General features: G+C 41.9%; 1 protein-coding gene across 3 annotated transcripts in view; it reads left to right on the top strand.

Annotated features, from left to right (window-relative positions):
* The window catches only part of SULF2 (sulfatase 2), a 296,927-nt gene extending 279,543 nt beyond the window's left edge, over positions 1–17,384 (top strand). For all 3 annotated transcript variants that reach the window (XM_082225923.1, XM_082225922.1, XM_082225924.1), the window contains 10 exons: positions 1,586–1,829; positions 3,215–3,311; positions 5,899–5,993; positions 7,448–7,507; positions 8,014–8,183; positions 9,219–9,361; positions 10,775–10,898; positions 14,669–14,699; positions 15,147–15,200; positions 16,372–17,384. In XM_082225923.1, coding sequence (XP_082082049.1) covers positions 1,586–1,829; positions 3,215–3,311; positions 5,899–5,993; positions 7,448–7,507; positions 8,014–8,183; positions 9,219–9,361; positions 10,775–10,898; positions 14,669–14,699; positions 15,147–15,200; positions 16,372–16,402 — 1,049 coding nt within the window. In that variant the 3' untranslated portion in view covers positions 16,403–17,384. The remainder of the gene's footprint in view (positions 1–1,585; positions 1,830–3,214; positions 3,312–5,898; positions 5,994–7,447; positions 7,508–8,013; positions 8,184–9,218; positions 9,362–10,774; positions 10,899–14,668; positions 14,700–15,146; positions 15,201–16,371) is intronic.
* Positions 17,385–18,219: the final 835 nt, after the last annotated feature.

The raw sequence follows: 18,219 nt of genomic DNA, 5'->3' as shown, positions 1-18,219 counted from the left end.
CTATGCAGAGCTTCACTTAGGAAGTTTGCTTGTCTGAATGGGAGAGGAAATACAAGCAGCAGAGGAATATTGAATCATGGCCCTGGACCTGGAGCCTAAAGATAGGAAGTTTAAAACCTGCTTGACTTTTTAGAATGGAGTTGAAATCGAGAGAGACCAGGTAGAGAGGATAAATGAGAAAAACATGTTCTTTAACTCAGGTGTGTCTCTGATTTGTCTCCATGGGGAAAGTTAAGGATTCTATAGCTGAGGAAATTTTAAGGAAAGGCCACCAGTAACTCCCAAAAGGGTTCTTAAAGAGACAGTTGTTATTTGAAATTCTTGGGAAGTTGGCAATAGACATAATTCTCATATCTTCCTTTCAGTATTCTGGGTGTCTACTGCCACCTCATGGTTGTAAGTAAATTATTAGACAGAAATTCTTTACAGCATTATTGCATGCAGAGAAATGAAGGCATGTTTGGCAAATCCTCACCATGATCAACATGAAAACCTATGTCCCCACTGTGGAAGGACGTGTGGATCCAGAATTGGCCTTCACAGTCACTTACAGGCACACCGTTAAGACCGTGTTAATGCAAGACTATCTTATTCGGCCATGATGGATTGCCAAAGAAGAAGACACATAGTAACATTCTGCTTTTAAAAATCCACACACACCCAATATACTACTGCTTATGCTGCTGCTGCTGTTTTTCCTGCTGCTGATATTCATGTATATAACACAATTTTTACAAAGCTCTTGCCCATCTTTATTTTTGCTTTCTCATGGGAACCTACTTAGGGTTTATTATTCTCAAATTGCAGGTGGGAAATGTGGCGGGCAGGAGGTTTGCTCAAGTCCTCAGGATGATTCCATAGCAAAGGTCGGACTTAACTGATTCCAATACTTTAACTAATGGACTGATACTGGTTGTGTATAAAAATGCAGCCTAGAGGTTTGTCTAATCCCACACCAGCAGAAAGATAATCTCAGCCTGGGAGGTCCAACAGGCATCTTGTGGGCATCTAGCCCTGGGTTTCCTAAATTTGGGTCTCCAGCTGTTTTTGGACTAAAATTCCCATCATCCTCGATCACTAGTTCTGCTAGCTAGGGATGATGGAAGTTGTAGTCCAAAAACAGCTGGAGACCCAAGTTTGAGAAACCCTGCTCTTGCCCACTAAAGCAATTGTCTGGCTTCTATCAACCCTGTCAAATGTTATTGTGGTAGGAGATAGATGAGTTTCACTTGCAAGGAAGACAACATTGTTTGCTGGAGGTGTAGGATAAGAGAGATGTTTCCATATTTCCATGTTGATTTTCATGTGATGTCCTGAGCATACCGAATGGCATGTGCCCCATAACCTCGAAGACTTCCAAAGCAATGCTGATTTTACAATAAAACCTCACATCTGCAGGGGCTGGTCTCTTACCTCTGGAACCAGATGGCAATCTGAAGAATAAGTATGTTCCCCAGGATCAGAGAACTTGGCCATTTCTGACTTAACCTCTGTGTCAGTCTCCAAGCACTTTCCTGCATGTCAAACCCGCATATGATGTATTAAGACAGAGAAAGGCAAGCTCTGTTTTGTCCTATTTCCGCAGAATACAAGGCAAGCTATATTCGGAGTCGCTCAATTCGTTCGGTGGCTGTTGAGCTTGATGGAGAGGTGTACAACTTGGATTTGGAGGATGGCTACCAGCCCGTCTTACCCAGAAATATCACTGCTAAGAATAAATATGATAAAGATGCTGAAGGAGAAGACGATGATAAGGATGTGGAGGAATACAGTGGAACAGGCAGCATTTCGGAGAATGCAGCCCCTAACTTAATAAAAGTGACACATAGGTAAGGCCTACTGAAGCATAGTTGAAATTACCATTACTGTTTCATACAGCAACAGGAGTATATGTGCCACTTTGTAGAGTGGCAAGGCCCCATCTGCACTCTGTATTTAAAGCACTATTAAACCTGCTTAAACAGAGAGCCAGTGTGGTGTAGTGGTTAAGAGCGGTAGACTTGTAATCTGGTGAACCGGGTTCGCTTCCCCGCACCTCCACATGCAGCTGCTGGGTGACCTTGGGCTAGTCACACTTCTCTGAAGTCTCTCAGCCCCACTCACTTCACAGAGTGTTTGTTGTGGGGGAGGAAGGGAAAGGAGATTGTTAGCCGCTTTGAGACTCCTTTGGGTAGTGATAAAGTGGGATATGAAATCCAAACTCTTCTTCGTCTTCTAAACAGTCATGGCTTCTCCTAAAGCATCCTGTGAAGTGTAGTTTGTTAAGAGTGCTGAGATTTGTTTGTAATTATTTGGGGGGATTTCACCTATTTTCTTTTTATTAGTATGCTGCTTGGAGAACATTTCGATCAAGTTATTTATTTATTTATTTATTTATTTATTTAAAAGTGAAATGCAAAATACAACACAGTGGTCAGAATTCACCTAACCAGGCCCTAAACAAGGTCTTCTGCTTGCACAATGGGGCTTCCCCCACCCCCAAAAAAATAGCTATGGGAGAGTCCCCAGAACAGAATGCAGGAGGAGGAGAGGGGGGATGGTTCCATCTGGCAAGCTGCAATGTTTGTGCTGATGGAACAAATGAAAGAGCAGGGTGTTAAATCCTACCCGCTGCTCTCATCCAAGAGAGTTTATGGGCATATTGAGGACCACATCTGTCCAATTTAACTCTCAAATCAGTTTTCAAGATGATTGGGAAATATAAGCTACTATGTAGTGGAAGCTCTATCACGAGCATTGAAATACTACAATGTATGCACATTAAGGACAACATTGTGAATTCCAAGGGCTAAAAGAATGGCTTGATCGCAGCTCCTGTTTCCAAAGTGGGGGAAGGGATTATAAAATAGATTGTGATGCTTCTTAACACATACACATCTTAACAATGGTCAAATGCTGTATGTCACCTTTGGGGGGCCATTTTGTACCCCTGCTCATGAGCTTGATGCTTTCTTCTAGAGTAAGTATGTTGCATAGCTGTCAACCTTCCCTTTTTTTGCGGGAAATTCCCTTATTCCATCACCGCTTCCCGCTGCTATCCCAGATTGTTAGATCTCCCATAGACTGTCCCCGGGACAGGTGAGGCTGCTGATCCCTTATTTTCAAGGCTGCTGATCCCTTGTTTTCAAATCTGAAAGTTGACAGCTATGGTATGTTGCCTTTTCCAGTCCTTGCTCTGCTGGCCAGTCCAGTGACCTTTTTTCCCTCTTCTCAGATGTTACATCTTAGAGAACGACACCGTTCAGTGTGACACAGATCTGTACAAATCACTGCAAGCTTGGAAGGACCATAAGCTTCATATAGACCATGAGGTGAGTGGTTTTGACAGCTGCATATATACTGGCACACACGGGAAACACCACTTGAATTTGCATTCCTAGACACTAGCAAATCTTGATGCCTTAACAAAACTGGAAGGCTGCAGACCCTTATTGCATAATATCTCAGGCAGACTTGCCTGACAAGGCTGTAGGTTCCAGCCCCAGAGAATCTACCTCTTCTAAATTGTGTGCTGTCTACATTCTTTTTAACAAAGGGTGACAGTGTGATCAAAGGTATCAAGGGGAATCAGTAACTGGACAGCTGTCAGCTCTTGAGTGAGTGCTGCTTGGTCAGCTGTAAAATGTTTAGAGGCAATGGATGCTGCTGGTCTCTTGAAATGTTTGGCAGAATGAGACCAGGTGCTAAGCCTCTTCACTGTGTTAATTGATCTGTTTTCTTTTTAAGCAAATGCAGCAAATGAAGATGGATAGTATTGACAGTATATCCCCCCCACACACACTTTCCCATCATCTCCAGGTCAGAGGCTGCAGACAGTTTTGCCTTTGAAGGCAGAGACTGGTAGACAATCAGTAGCTCCTTCTTGCCAAGAGCAATTGATGCTGCTATACAGAAACTCCTTTTAAATAGTTCTACATGGTAGCTTCTCTCACTGTTTTGTGCATGGTGGTTTACCACTTCGTTCAGCGTATTTTTGTAAAAGGGATGCACCGAAGGGTTTCCCTTGGTCCATGGAAGGGCTTTTGATCTGAATCATTGTCGTAGTGATTTCTGAACAATATTGACCGATATGCCTAGTGTTAGAAAATCAATGACAGCCATTTTGAAAATAGAAGTAATCAACCATGGAAAATGAAAGGGAAGGTTGTATCGTGCTTAGAAATAGGAGAGACACATTCAATATTATCATGCAAAAATGAGGAAACCCACCTTGTGTTTCTATTAAAAATGTTTAGAGAGAGTAACATCCCTATAATATAATCAGCATAAATGCCACCCCAAGAGGGTGCAGAAAAATGTATGAATGCATCCTCTTCTTTCTGATCTCCCCCCTCCTGCAGCCTTTGCATTCAGACTAAATATTTATTCTAAACCAGTGCTGTGTATTCTGCCTAGCAGTAGCTATCTAAAATATAGGAAATAAAATATTTCCTATCTCTGCAGTTTGATGTGATTAATTGGAGATCCCACAGTTCAAACAGGGACCTTACGCCCCAAAATGTGTGCTCTGCCATGTCTAGATCCAGTGTGGTGTAGTGGTGAGAGTGTCAGACTAGGGCCTGGGAGACCAGGGTTGTGGCCCTCACTAAACCATGAAGCACACTTGATGTCCTTGGCCAATCACAGTCTCTCAGCCTAACATCTGCCTTACAGGGCTGTTGGGAGAATAAAATGGAGGGGAGGGCAGAACTATGAATGCCACCTTGAGCTCCTTGGAGGAAAGGTGAGATATAAATGTAATAAATAACTTACAAGAACTTGTGTAGCCCCATCACTCTGTAATGAGAGAGAGGGTACTTCTCTCATTACAACTTCAGACATGGGCATAGCCTCGTGCCTGTGTTCTTATCTTTTTAAAACAAGGCAAAGAAAAAACATGACCATCAGCCCTCGTCTTTAAAGAGACTCCCAATCTATTCCAACATTTTCAACAAATTACTGTAAGAGCTGGTGTTAGTTTGTCTACTTAGTGCCTGACATATTGCATCTTTTCAGGATTAGGAAGGTTTCTTGCAAATAATAGAAATGCAACTCTCCCCTCCGCAGTGCAATGATGCAAGCACGATGATCTTCCTGAGGGAAAGCAATTGCCAATTCAAGCTAATAGCTAGCTAGAAATTGCTCTTATTTCTTCTGCAGTTCCAAATGTCCGTCACTTAACAGACTGAAGAATGCAGCTGTCAAGCTTGGCTTCTGGCTAGAGAGGAAAATTTGGCACAGCAGCTTAAATCTCTTGGTTTTTCAAAGAGGGGTAAAAGTGCAACAAGAGACTAAGAACCCATCTGCACTATACAATTAAAGCAGTATTGTACCACTTTAAACCAGGCATGTCCAAAGTCTGTTTTGGGGCCTAATCCGGCCCGTGTGTTAGTTAAGAAAAAGGTCAACAACTTCAGTCCTAAAAAAAGGTCAACATTGGTCGGCCCTTATACATGTTCACTGCATCAGATCAAAGTTTGGACACCTCTGGCTTTAAACAGTCGTGCCATTCCCCCAAAGGATCCTGGGAACTGTAGTTTATTAATGATGCAGAGAGCTGTTAGGACTCCTCTGCTCTGCTCACAGAGCTACGTTTCCTAGTTTTCTGGGAAGAGGAGTTGAGTGTTAAAACACCAACAAGAATTATAGCTGTGTGAGAATACGGGTCTTCTAACAGGTCTCAAACACCCATAACAAACCAAAGTTCCCAGGATTCTTTGGGGAAAGCCATGTTTGTTTAAAGTGGTATCATACAGCTTTAAATGTGTAGCTCTGATGGGGCCTTATTGGGGTTGTGTTTATGAAGATGTTAAAAGGGTGTGTGTATGTTATTGACACCAATTGGGTGAGAGGATAGTAGAAACCTAACCAATGCATCTTACAGCTTTCCCTTGTGTCCTTACTTTCTGCTGTTGCTAGATTGAAACTCTACAAAATAAAATTAAAAACCTAAGGGAGGTGAGAGGTCATTTGAAGAAGAAGCGACCAGAGGAATGTGACTGTAACAAGATAAGGTACTCTTCCTCCTATACTGGATTCGCAAACCTTAAGAAGTAGTTTCTGGGGTGGGGTGGGGGTGGTGCTATTATTATTATTAGCTTGGGCAAGTTGGCCATAGAAACTATGAGGCTGTTGGAAATTCTTAGCAGTGCAAAGAGATGCTTCCTCTTGCCTACCATGTTCTTTGGGATTCCCACAGTAATGTTTTCCCCACCCATATCTTGAGCACCAGGCTTAGCAAATGACCTGCCTCTAAGGTTTCATTATTGCATTGCTTTGGAATATTTAAAGATGTGGGCCTTGTCGTCACAACCAGCTGATGGTACAGTGGACTTGTGCCTGGACTGTCCCACTTCAGCCTACAGCTGGGCAGAATATTCCTGTTCCATAACTAACAGCAACAAAACCCATAAATAAATAAATCCCTACATTTAGAAAACGGGCGTGCCATTGGCACAGCTAGGCTAGAGCCCTTCTCCGTTACATTATCGCTTTTTGTTCAGGGGAATTGCTAGGAATGCTTGCCCTGCAGTCCGAAGTAGTAAAACCAAGAAGCAGGTTTCCTTCCTCGTCTACTGTTTCCGAAAACTAGACCTGAAGTAGCTACATGGGGGTTGGGGGTGGAGAATCTCTGCTGCTCTAGTGCTTATGTTATATTTCATTTTTGTTACTGTGTGGAAACAAAAAGTGAGAAATTCTAGAGAGCAAAAAACATGTTGAAAGGGATCAGAAAGTTTTTTGTACTTCCCATTGTACCCATCTTGTTCTTAACCAACAACAAACGTATGTAGAAAGTACAAAGCCCTTCCTTTCCATATTGGCTTTTGGTGGGAATAGTGTGCCTTGCTGGTTAGCTTAGTCGGATAGAGCGTGGGGCTGATGACACCAAGGTCACAGGGTTGAACCCTGTATGGGTCCATATTCCTGCACTGCAGGGGGTTGGACTACTAGATGATCCACAGGGTCCCTTTCAACTCCATTATTCTGTATTGGGGGGTAGGTTCTCTCTCCTCCTCCTCTGTCTCTTGCCTCTACTTCAATTCTGCTTTCCTTTTAGTGAACCTTAATGCCTTTGTTTTATATTTTAATGTTGTTTTTGTCAAGTTTCATAAGCTGCCTATAGCTTACGGGGAAGTGAAAGTATAAAAAACATAAACAGACATCGTTGTTATGTGCTGAAGTTCTCACCCTGGGCCAGCAGGGGGATACTGTAGATAGTTCAGGTCCACATATGCAAATAAGGGATTGAAAGTGGCGTTCAGTGATTGGATAGTTACAGAAAATGGTTACTGTTGTGTTCTAGTGGAGCTCTATATAAGCAGGCTGGCTGAACCCTTCAGTTCAGTTCTGTTCTGGCCTGTGAATAAACAAGAGCTGTTTGAAGAATCACTGTGTCTTCTGATATGTTCACCCACAACTTAACAATCGTCTCTTAGATAATTGTACATCTGGGTTTTTTGTCTTGCAGCTTCCATACTAAGCACAAAGGCAAACTGAGGCACAAAGGTTCTGGTGTCCACCCTTTCAAGTAAGTGCAAGCAGGCATCACTAGACGAGTAGCAAATGTGAAATGCTCCGAAATTCAGTTCTGCTGCAGTAGTTCCAAACAAAAAGCATAACCAGAAGCATAAGGAAATGATAAGGATTCAACCTCTGCCTCTAGGAGTCACATGCACATCTTGGTCATAGTTAACAATTGGTAAGGGTTGGAGGGCAAGGATTGTGGGAAGTGGGTGTGCTTCACATGCAATGTGGAAACATTTGGGATTGCAGCTATTGGTTGTGTTGTTCCAGCAAAAACAATCCACTACCTGGATTTCTGGACTGTGCCATTTCAGAGTATAGAGAAAAGTGCACTCTCTTTGACGGTGCCCTCATCTGCCTTCCTCTTGACTGTGCCAGACACAGGAAATGAATGAAGAGCATAGCCATTCTGATCAGTAGCGACTGATAGCCCCATTTTCCATGAATTTGCTGGTATAAGTTATGCAACGAGCTATTAGTTCACCCTGCACCCTTGTCTCTGTGCTGTAGGAAAGCCCTTCAAGAGAAGGACAAGCTGTGGCTCCTCCGAGAGCAGAGGCGAAAGAAGAAGCTGAGGAAGCTGCTCAAGAGGATTAAAAACAACGACACGTGCAGTATGCCGGGCCTGACTTGCTTCACCCATGACAACCAGCACTGGCAGACTGCCCCCTTGTGGACACGTAAGATATCCCCTGATACTAACTCATAAGGCTGCATGCACTTCACCATGACTGTTGAGTTGCCTGGCAAGGCCCAAGAGAGCATTAGCTTATGTACTCTTCTTCCAAAACAAGTTAAGCATGCAATTGCACCAGCCAAATAAAACTGAATTGCCTCTGAGAAGTGCTGTCTCCTATATCCCTGAGAGACCTATCATCACCCTGTGTCTTTAGTGCAGATTGGAGAGAACGAAACAAACCTGTGGCTGATTTCTATGATGAGACACATTCATGCTAATAACTTTCTAAACCCCACCCTTTTTGGAGCTGGGAGCCCTGCCCCTTTTATCTCAGAGGTGGTGGTGGTGGGGAACTGGCTGCAGAGACTCAGTTGTGAGGGAGAGGCATCCACAGGGAAGCTCCCTGACATTACAATGCCATCTGCAGCACTGATGTTTCAGAGATAATACGAGACTGCTAAGCATGGGATCCAAAGTGCTATGCAGTGTCTTGCATTCCTTTCAACAGAACAAGAGTGGGAAACCACAGGTTAGGGTGAGACCATTCAAGTCTATTGAATTCTTTCTAGGCCATGCCCCTGCCAACTCTGGTTCATGCCCACCTTGAGTTCTCTGACCTGGCTGAAATGTGTCAGTAAATCATATTTCCTCTTGCTTGCCTAGATGGGGAATGGTGTGTGTGTGTGTGTGTGTGTGTGTGTGTGTGTGTGTGTGTAGACAGCTGTGATTTCTGTGTGGATTGAATGTAACCCACTGTTCAAAAAGACGAGTTGCTTCTGCACAGGCTTGTAACCATCAAAAGGTCACTTACAAGGAAATGTGGCCTGGAAAAGATCCTCCATTTCTGCAATATTGGAAGCACCATTGCATGTAAAGGGAATGTACAGATAGGGCTGCTGCCTTGCTTGAAATGGGCAGGAGAGCCCAGTGTGGTCATGCATTTGTAGGAACTACCTTGATTTATGGGTTATCTCACAACATACAGTACTTTATTATGAACTTTCAGCTTTAACTATTCTTACTGTTGTATTTGCAGTAGGTCCATTCTGTGCCTGTACCAGTGCAAACAACAACACATATTGGTGTATGAGGACAATCAACGAGACTCACAACTTCCTGTTCTGTGAATTTGCTACCGGCTTCCTTGAATATTTTGATCTCAACACAGATCCGTACCAGGTATCCTGCACTTTTTTTTAAAGCAAGTAACCAGAGTGGCAGGATTTGCAGGGGGGAAAAAACATTTCTGCAAATTCAGCCTTGTTCAGAGCTCAGAATAGAAGCTGAAACTCATATTTAACTTAAGTTTTCTTGACAATTGCCTTAAAAGTAACAGCCATGTTTGTTATGCAGTAGGTTAGGTAAACGCTTGAGGCCAATGCATTGGAAAATATATCGACTTTCTATTTGGAGATACATCCCTCCTCCACCCAAGATGCTCTTAAACATAAACAAATAGAACAAATGGATGAATTTTACTGGGAATATAGGTCACAGAGTCAGGCTATTGAGCAGCCTTACTCAACCTCGGCCCTCCAGATGTTTTTGGCCTACAACTCCCATGATCCCTAGCTAGCAGGACCAGTGGTCAGGGATGATGGGAACTGTAGTCTAAAAACATCTGGAGGGAGGGCCGAGGTTGAGGAAGCCTGCTATTGAGCCATACAGCTCTGTATTGTCAACATCGGGGAAAGTGAACCTGCAGCTTTCCAGATGATTGTTGGACACCAACTCTCATTGACCCCAGGCAACATAGTAGAAGATAAAGGGAGTTATAGTCCAGCAATATCTGGAGGGCCATAGGCTCCCCATCCCTGATCTACACAGACTGGTAATGGCACTCTTGGGTTTTGAACCAGTCTTTCCCAGCCCCTTTAGCATGTAAAAAGGAGAGAGATGTGCTCTGCTAATGGATCTATGACCCTTCCTCTGTTAAGCAACTGTCTACATTATCAAGCGCAACTGATATGTCTGGTGAAACAGATTCTTTTCCATGAAAGGCCCACAAAACATTTCCATTTGTTGTTGGCCAAAATGCATGTCCGCAATGGTGATGCATAGTTCAAACTTACGGCTGCATTTATTGTGTATGTAAAGAGGTTCATTGATGGCCAATAGGTTTCTGCTTGTGAAGGTCTGTCTGTAGAGATGCTGTGAAGACTCAAATAAGGCTGTTTCCTTGTGAGGAAGTGTGGGCCAAGTAGTCTGCACTCCAGTGCATGTATCCACTACCATCTTTGCCTTCCCTTCCTTCCCCCAAAAACCCACTGGGCAGAAGGGGGAGGCAGCTGCAGGTGTTTTTACCATCATTCTCCCTCTATTATAATCCCCCTTTTTACAGTTAATCTGTGGCTGTAGAGTTTTGTAGCCAGTACATCAAATTTACTAATTCAACACATAACAGTCATTTGCTTGGGAATGCCAATTTAGACTTGGAGATAGTGATTGGAGCCTCTACATGTTGTAATATATGGTATTTGGTTGCTAATAATGTACCTCTTGGTGAGCATCCAAAAGATGTTACCACAATGTCCACTGACATTGGACATAAATAGTATGACTTTAACAAAAACAAAACTTTTTAATCTGCAGCTAATTAATGCAGTGAACACACTAGACAGAGATGTTCTCAATCAACTGCACGTGCAGCTCATGGAACTAAGAAGCTGCAAAGGGTATAAGCAATGTAACCCAAGGACTCGGAACATGGAACTCGGTGAGGGGTCTCTTATTTTCGCCTTTTTTAGTGTGTTTAAAGTAACTGAGATGGCACTTTTGCAAAAGACTTGTAGATGAACCATTAACTATATTAAGCAGGAAAACTAGATGAGGGCACACTGTAATCAGAAGTTGAACATTACCTTATAGAAGTATTTTCTGATAATTGTGTGAATGACAAAATAATGAGGTGCACGGATCACATGGTAAGGTCTCCTTACTAGCCTCAACTGAAGTATTCTGGGGTGGGAACTTCTCAAAGGGTCTACCTTCTGCTAAATTTATTGTCCTGCATTGATACAATCACTGGGAATCAAGCAGTCATAGTAAGATTTTGAAAACCAGAGACCAGTTTAAGGGGTACATATGCTTTGTTTGTTAACTTTCTAAGTACATTTGCAATGGAGAACAACAGCAATAGGGGAAAGTGTTGGGGCTTAACCCAGTGGCCACACATGTAAGGTTAATTGTTCCATTAACTTGTTTCTGTTCCAAACAACTTGTCTTACCAGATGCTGCAATAGCAGGGAGACAATGTAGATTTAAAACAAGGAGCTTGACTTTTAACCTTTCCTCCAAGGGGATGGAACCAAAATCTTCACTCAGAGTGCAGAGATCCTTAAATCTCCCTGCTTGGAAACTTTCACAGACAGCAATGTGTTTTCTTTTAATAAGATGCCTTTCCCCAATACTCAGCTATTTTGAATCAAGAGGTAGAACAGAAAATTAAATTTACAAGACAGAAATATTTCGAGTCAGCCAATAAAATGGGGAAGTTACTTGCATGGCAGCTTAGGAAAAGAAAGAAACAAAATGCGATTAATAAACTTATTGTAGATGAGAGAGTGATAGAAGACCCAGTGGAAATTGAAAACAGGTTTGTTACTTTTTTTGAAAAGCTGTATGAAAAAGGAGAAGAGTGCAGTGCAGAAATAGAGAACTATTTAGACCAAGAAGAAAGGAAATTTTTTACAGAAGAGGATTGTATACAATTAAACAATGTGGTGTCTGTAAAAGAGGTCCGGGATGCTATTAATAAGATGAAGAATGGGAAGTCCCCTGGTCCGGACGGTCTGCCTGCAATATACTACAAAAAATTGGTAGACCTGTTAGCGCCGGCTTTAACAGAGGTAATAAATAATACTCTTGAAGAAGGGAGGATACCCAGCTCCTGGAAGGAGGCGTACGTTAGTCCCCAAGACTGAAAACGAAAAGACAGATATAAAAAACTACAGGCCAATTTCACTCTTAAATTGTGACTACAAGATTTTTGCAGATATTATGGCCGGCAGACTTAAAAAATTATTAAATAGATACATACATAGAGATCAAGTGGGATTCCTCCCAGGTAGGCAATTAAGGGATAATGTCCGGCATGTATTAGACATTATGGAGTATTTGGAGGCAAGACCAGATGTGCCAGCGGCCCTTATTTTTGTTGATGCAGAAAAAGCTTTCGACCGTGTTTCCTGGGAATTTCTGCTACAAAATCTTGACAAGGTGGGAATAGGGGGCCCCTATCTGAAGGGCATCAAGGCGATCTACACAGAGCAGCAGGCTAGGCTGATTATTAATAATAATTTGACTAAATACTTTCCGATTATGAAAGGTACAAGGCAGGGTTGCCCTCTGTCACCTTTATTGTTTATTTTGGTGTTGGAAACAGCCGTAAATAAAATAAGAGCGACTCCGAACATCAGGGGATTAAGAATTGGAGAGAAAGAATACAAATTAAAAGCTTACGCTGATGATCTGGTCTTTTTTTTTTGAGAACCCAATTGAAAGCACTAGCAGAACGATAGAACTCTTGGAAGAGTTCGGCAAATTATCCGGATTCAAGTAAAATAGGGGAAAAACTAAAATACTGACAAAGAACTTGACAGCACAGGAGAGATTACAGCTGGAACAACAGGTGGATATTAAAGCAGTAAATAAGGTGAAATATTTGGGAATTTGGTTGTCTCCAAAGAATATTAACTTGGTAGAGGACAATTATAATAAATTGTGGAAGGAAATTAAGAAAGATATGGACACCTGGCGTAGACTGAACCTATCTTGGACAGGGAGGATGGCATCGATTAAGATGTATATCCTCCCGAGACTGCTATTCCTGTTCCAGAACCTACCAGTTATAAAAGGTACCACCTGCCTTAAAAATTGGCAAAGGACTTTGACCAAATATATTTGGCAGGAGAAGAAACCTAGGGTGAAACTTAAATATTTGATGGACTCTAGGGAAAGAGGGGGCTTTGGTGTACCAAATTTAAGGCTTTACTATGAGGCGGCATGCCTACTCTGGATAAAAGAATGGGCCACCCTGAAAGATACTGATTTATTAGATCTGGAAGGATTTGATTTAAGATTCGGGTGGCATGCCTACCTCTGGCAGGGAAAAGATAAAGTCCATAGAGGTTTTTATAATCATATAGTTAGAGGATCACTCTTAGAAGTTTGGAACAGGAAGAAAAATGTGATTGAACAAAGTATCCCTCGGTGGCTCTCACCTGTGGACATCATCAAAATAAAGAAACTAAATATGATAGGTAAAAGGTGGACGTATGAGGATCTATTAATTAAGTCAGAAGAAGGGTGGAAATTAAGATCGCAGGATGAACTGAAAGAGAAAATTAAGGATTGGTTTCACCTGCACCACGTTTGTGCATTATGGAGGGAGCATAAGAGAATAGGTATGGGAGAAAATAAATCTAGATTTCAAGTGGAGATTATGGAGAGTAATAATAAACTATTATCTAAAATGTACAGGCAACTGCTGGAAAGTGAAAATAAGGAAGAGTTGATTAAAGAGGTAATGGTTAAATGGAACAAAGATCTAGGATATGAACTAGGCTATGACAAATGGCAAATTTTGTGGAAGAAAGGTATGAGATTTACTGTGTGTGCTGACTTACGAGAGAATCTTTATAAGATGATGTACCGTTGGTACCTGACCCCGGCTAGACTAGGGAGAATGTATAGAACAGCAGACAACACTTGCTGGAGGTGTAAAGATAAGGTGGGGACCTTCCTTCATATTTGGTGGACCTGTGAGGAAGTGAAGGGTTTCTGGGGACAAATTTACGAGGAGCTAAAGAAAATTTTGAAGTACAATTTTCCCAAGAAACCGGAAGCGTTCCTCTTAGGGATGATTGGGGAGGAAATAAAAAAGACGGATCAGACCTTCTTCCAGTACGCCACCACTGCTGCGAGGATTCTAATAGCTAAGAAATGGAAATCCTCCGAAATACCAACAATGAGAGAGTGGCAGGTGAAATTGTATCAATATTTGGAATTGGCGAGACTCACACAATATATTAGGCGGGATAACCCCATTAAAAAGATAGAAGACTGGTCCAAATTCTTAAGTTACCTTGAGACCAACTTGGGAATTAACAATTTAACAGTAGACGATGTTTAACTCCTACGACATGTAAAGATAAACGAAAATAACTGCAGAAGATTTATGTAGAACACTTAATCCAAAGCTGAGGTTAATGGAAGTCAAAGTGTGTAAGGGTGTGATTGGAATTTTCTTCTTTGTTTTTTTTTTTCCTGTAGATGTATGTGTTTTAGCTTGTTGTTTGTTTCGTGTGTTTTTTTGTATTGTATAAATTTCCTCTTTGTATGTGTAAGTCTATGCGTTTCTAATAAAGTTTAAATTTTTTTTTTTAAAAAAAGATGCCTTTCCCCTTTTTAAATTGTGCCTTACAATGTGCCCCCCCACTCCTGTGATCATTGCTGCATAACCAATAATATTTTCTCCCCCTTTAGGCCTTAAAGATGGAAGCTATGAGCAATACAGGTACTACTTAAAATATAAGTATTTTCTCCCCAGTGAGCAATAGGTTATGGGAAGATATGGGCAAGAAGACTCAGGCTGTGGGGTTAGAACTAGGATACTCTCTCTGGGTGGCTCCAGAAGTTTGGGTCCCTCTAGCTATTTCATTGGTAGATAGGTTTCACTTTATAGCATAATTCTACAGTATAAGAGGGAAGAGGCAACTTGGGTATAATATGTGTTGTCAAGTTGGGTGAGGGAGACAAAAGACTCTGCTACAGAAGATCACTGGCTAGGGGCTGGGCACAGGCCTAAGCATGCAACCCCACTGTACCTACCTTAACTCTTCCCTCCAGTAACAATACTTGTGTAGCATATGAAACATACTAACCCCCCCTTCTTCTGTGCTGTAGTGCTGGTGGTTTTCTTGACATGATTAACTTTTTTCTCTTTTTGCGGCTCACACATAAGGCAATTTCAACGTCGAAAGTGGCCAGACATGAAGAAACCATCTTCCAAGTCTCTGTGAGTTGGGAGTCCATCCCCACAAAGCCTTGACATTGCTCTCTCTCTTTTGCATGCAGTCCATATTTGCAGTTTCATCTATTCTTGCTCTTAAATCCTACTCTTCCTAATGAAGCGTCTGGAAGAGTGATGACTCTAACCTCTTTAACTGCAGTCATTGTGTTCGTGTTGTCCTGCTCTGTAGCAAGGTAGGGTTCAGGCTGGAGGCAAGGCTCAGGTGGTGCTATAAGAAGGCAGAACTCTAGTAGTCGCTTCAGCAACAAACTGAGACTGAGCCCTGAAAAAATGGCAACAGCTGCACCCCAGTTGATAGTCCTATCTGCAGTGCAAGGTGTTTGCTCCAGTAGCCTCAGACTGCGACTGCAGAAGTGAGACCAGGGGCGCTCTGTTCAATGCAGTTCTCAGAGGCCTAGGACAGCACGGACAGTGGCTCATCTGCTAGAAGCACTAGGAGCTCATCTTGCATGCCCTTCTGGTTCATTGTAGGGGAATCCAACTCCAGGTTTCTAAAGGGCTAGAGAAGCCTGTCCTCTCCAGATCTGCTGGACTCCCCTTCCCTCCAGGAGTTATTGGAACTGTAGTCCAAAACATTTGGCAGGCGCAGTCTACTTTTAAGGTTGCTATTGGATAGAAGTGTAGGTATACTACTACAGAGGTAGGCCCTCTTTATTATAAGACAGTATTTGTTCCTCTGTCAGCTGCACTTGTAGAATCAACCTTTCTTTGTTGTGCTAAATGAAAGCTGTAGCGCATGTTGAAATATGGTGACTCCGACACTGTTACTTTGAGGAAAATCTTTGGTAGGAAGGACAAGCAGTCCATTACACAATTAGAAGGTCAAAATCATCGAGCAGAGATCACGGCAGTGATTTCAGAATTTTGTACAATGCTTGCAAGAAATGTGAGGTCACTTAAATGACCCACATACAGTGCAATGAAAATAGTGTAGACATAGTTCTCAACACTGAAGATTCATCTAAAAGTCCAACTGCTGTTAAGAAAGGTAGTTAGTTAGTTAGTGAATGAATGAATGAATGAATGAATGAATCCTTTGCTTCTGTGTTGTGGGTGATGCACAGTGGAAAAGTATGCCCTTTGCATGGCTCTGCTGTGAGAACAGATTGCTTTGCTCTTCAGAGAGTGAATTAATTAAATGTGTGTTCTTTTTCAGAGGACAACTTTGGGAAGGCTGGGAAGGCTAATTTCCTGCAACTGCTGGACCTCAATGAGGATATAAACTGGCCAGAACTTGAATCTTTGTACAGACTTAATGAAAGTGTGTATGATTTCAGACTGAAATATAACATTAGCCTGGAGGACTGGATAAACTTTGATGCTAAGGTAGATAGGATGTTTGCACTGTTATGCAATCTAAATAGACACAGTGACCTTCTGGGGAGTACTTTCATCCAACCTACGTATCCCTTCTTGAAGCCCACTGGTTTACCTGCTTTTGCTTTGGGTTATACCTCACTTGCTTCACAAGCTATTTTACTTCCACCGATCACTGCAAATACTGTTTCAAGAAATGGCAGCAGAGAAAACAAGGGTGACCCATTGAGAGACTTGGAGTCCTAAGGGGCAAAACCACACAGACTATTTCAGTGGAAGCCAAATAGCCCCTCTGCAACTTCATCTACAGCTTAAAATGGCATTTGAAAGGACAAACAAATGGAAAAGGATCTCTTCCCCCACCTACAGTTTAGGCAAGTCAAAATTAGACACAGTGGTAGAAAATTGCTACTGAGGCACGCAGGATATCGTGGATATTACTGAACAGATGCACAGACTCAGCACTAACAGACTTCAGGTGTTTGTCTACCACAGAAGCCAGTTTAGTTCACACATCTACCTTGGCTCATGAGGAAATTGAAATCTTCACTCAGTGAAACCAGCTTTCCAGCATGGTACTGTAAATATTCAGTGTCCTGTTTCAAAAGAAATCCAAGTTCAGAAGAATTGTTACTAAAGTGTTGGCATGCCCCAATTCCATTTCTGAAAAGTCACTCCATTGCATAATAAAAATTCAGAATTTAGCCATTTTTAAAAGCACTGCGAAATTAAAAGCAGTTTGTGTATGTCTTGAATTTTAACAAAGTTGGATTTGTATTAAGTCTTTGTGGTTATATTGTATGTTCAAAAACCAAAATTACTACTATAAAAGAAAGCACTTGTTTACTTTTATATTTGTTTGTTTTAAACAATGGCTATTATTTTGTGACCAATAAAAATGCAGGTTTAAGAAAAAAAAGGCACTTATGGGCACAGTTCAGCGGACAAGTAGGCATACTTTACCCAACACAGTGCTGGGTTTTGTGCCTCCTTAGAAAAAAGAAAAGAACATACTATTTGGAAGCAGTTTTAGGAACAGACTATCCAAACTCAAACTTACAAGTTTTCCTATAGCATACATCACCTGTCCAAATTCACAAGTTGACCTCAATTTTCAACTTACTTGTTTTTCTTCCAATGTACTGCAGCATTTCAATCACAGAGAGAAATTGGTGTTTGAGATCTAATGTAGGTATGATATAGTATTTGCAATATAATGAGTCTTTAGATAGTGTACCTACACTTAGGCAGGAAACACCAGCTGGCCAAATACAAGATGGGAGACACCTGGTTTGCCAGTAGTACATGTGAAAAGGATCTAGGGGTCTTGGCGGACCACCAGCTGAACATGAGTCAACAGTGTGATACAGCAGCAAAAAAAGCTAATGCTCTTCTAGGCTGCATCAACAGAAGTCTAGTGTCCGGATCAAGGGAAGTAATAATTCTGCCTTGATCAGACCACAGCCAGAATACTGTGTCCAGTTCTGGGCACCACAATTTAAGGAGGATGTTGACAAGCTGGAACATGTGCAAAGGAGGGAAGCCCAGATGATCAAGGGTCTGGAAACAAAGCAGGCTAGACAGCAGGTTAATAAGGTGAAATTCCCTATCTTCTTGCATGCAGTGGCTGCATTCAGTTGGTTTTTACCTTTTTCAGGGTGTTCCAATTTTAAAAGAAGCCTGAGGG

The sequence above is a fragment of the Podarcis vaucheri genome, assembly GCF_965113315.1.
Source record: "Podarcis vaucheri genome assembly, chromosome: 6".
In the NCBI taxonomy this organism is placed as follows: Eukaryota; Metazoa; Chordata; class Lepidosauria; order Squamata; family Lacertidae; genus Podarcis; species Podarcis vaucheri.
The sequence above is the reverse complement of the archived record's forward strand: the minus strand, read 5'-3'. Positions and strand labels throughout refer to the sequence as shown.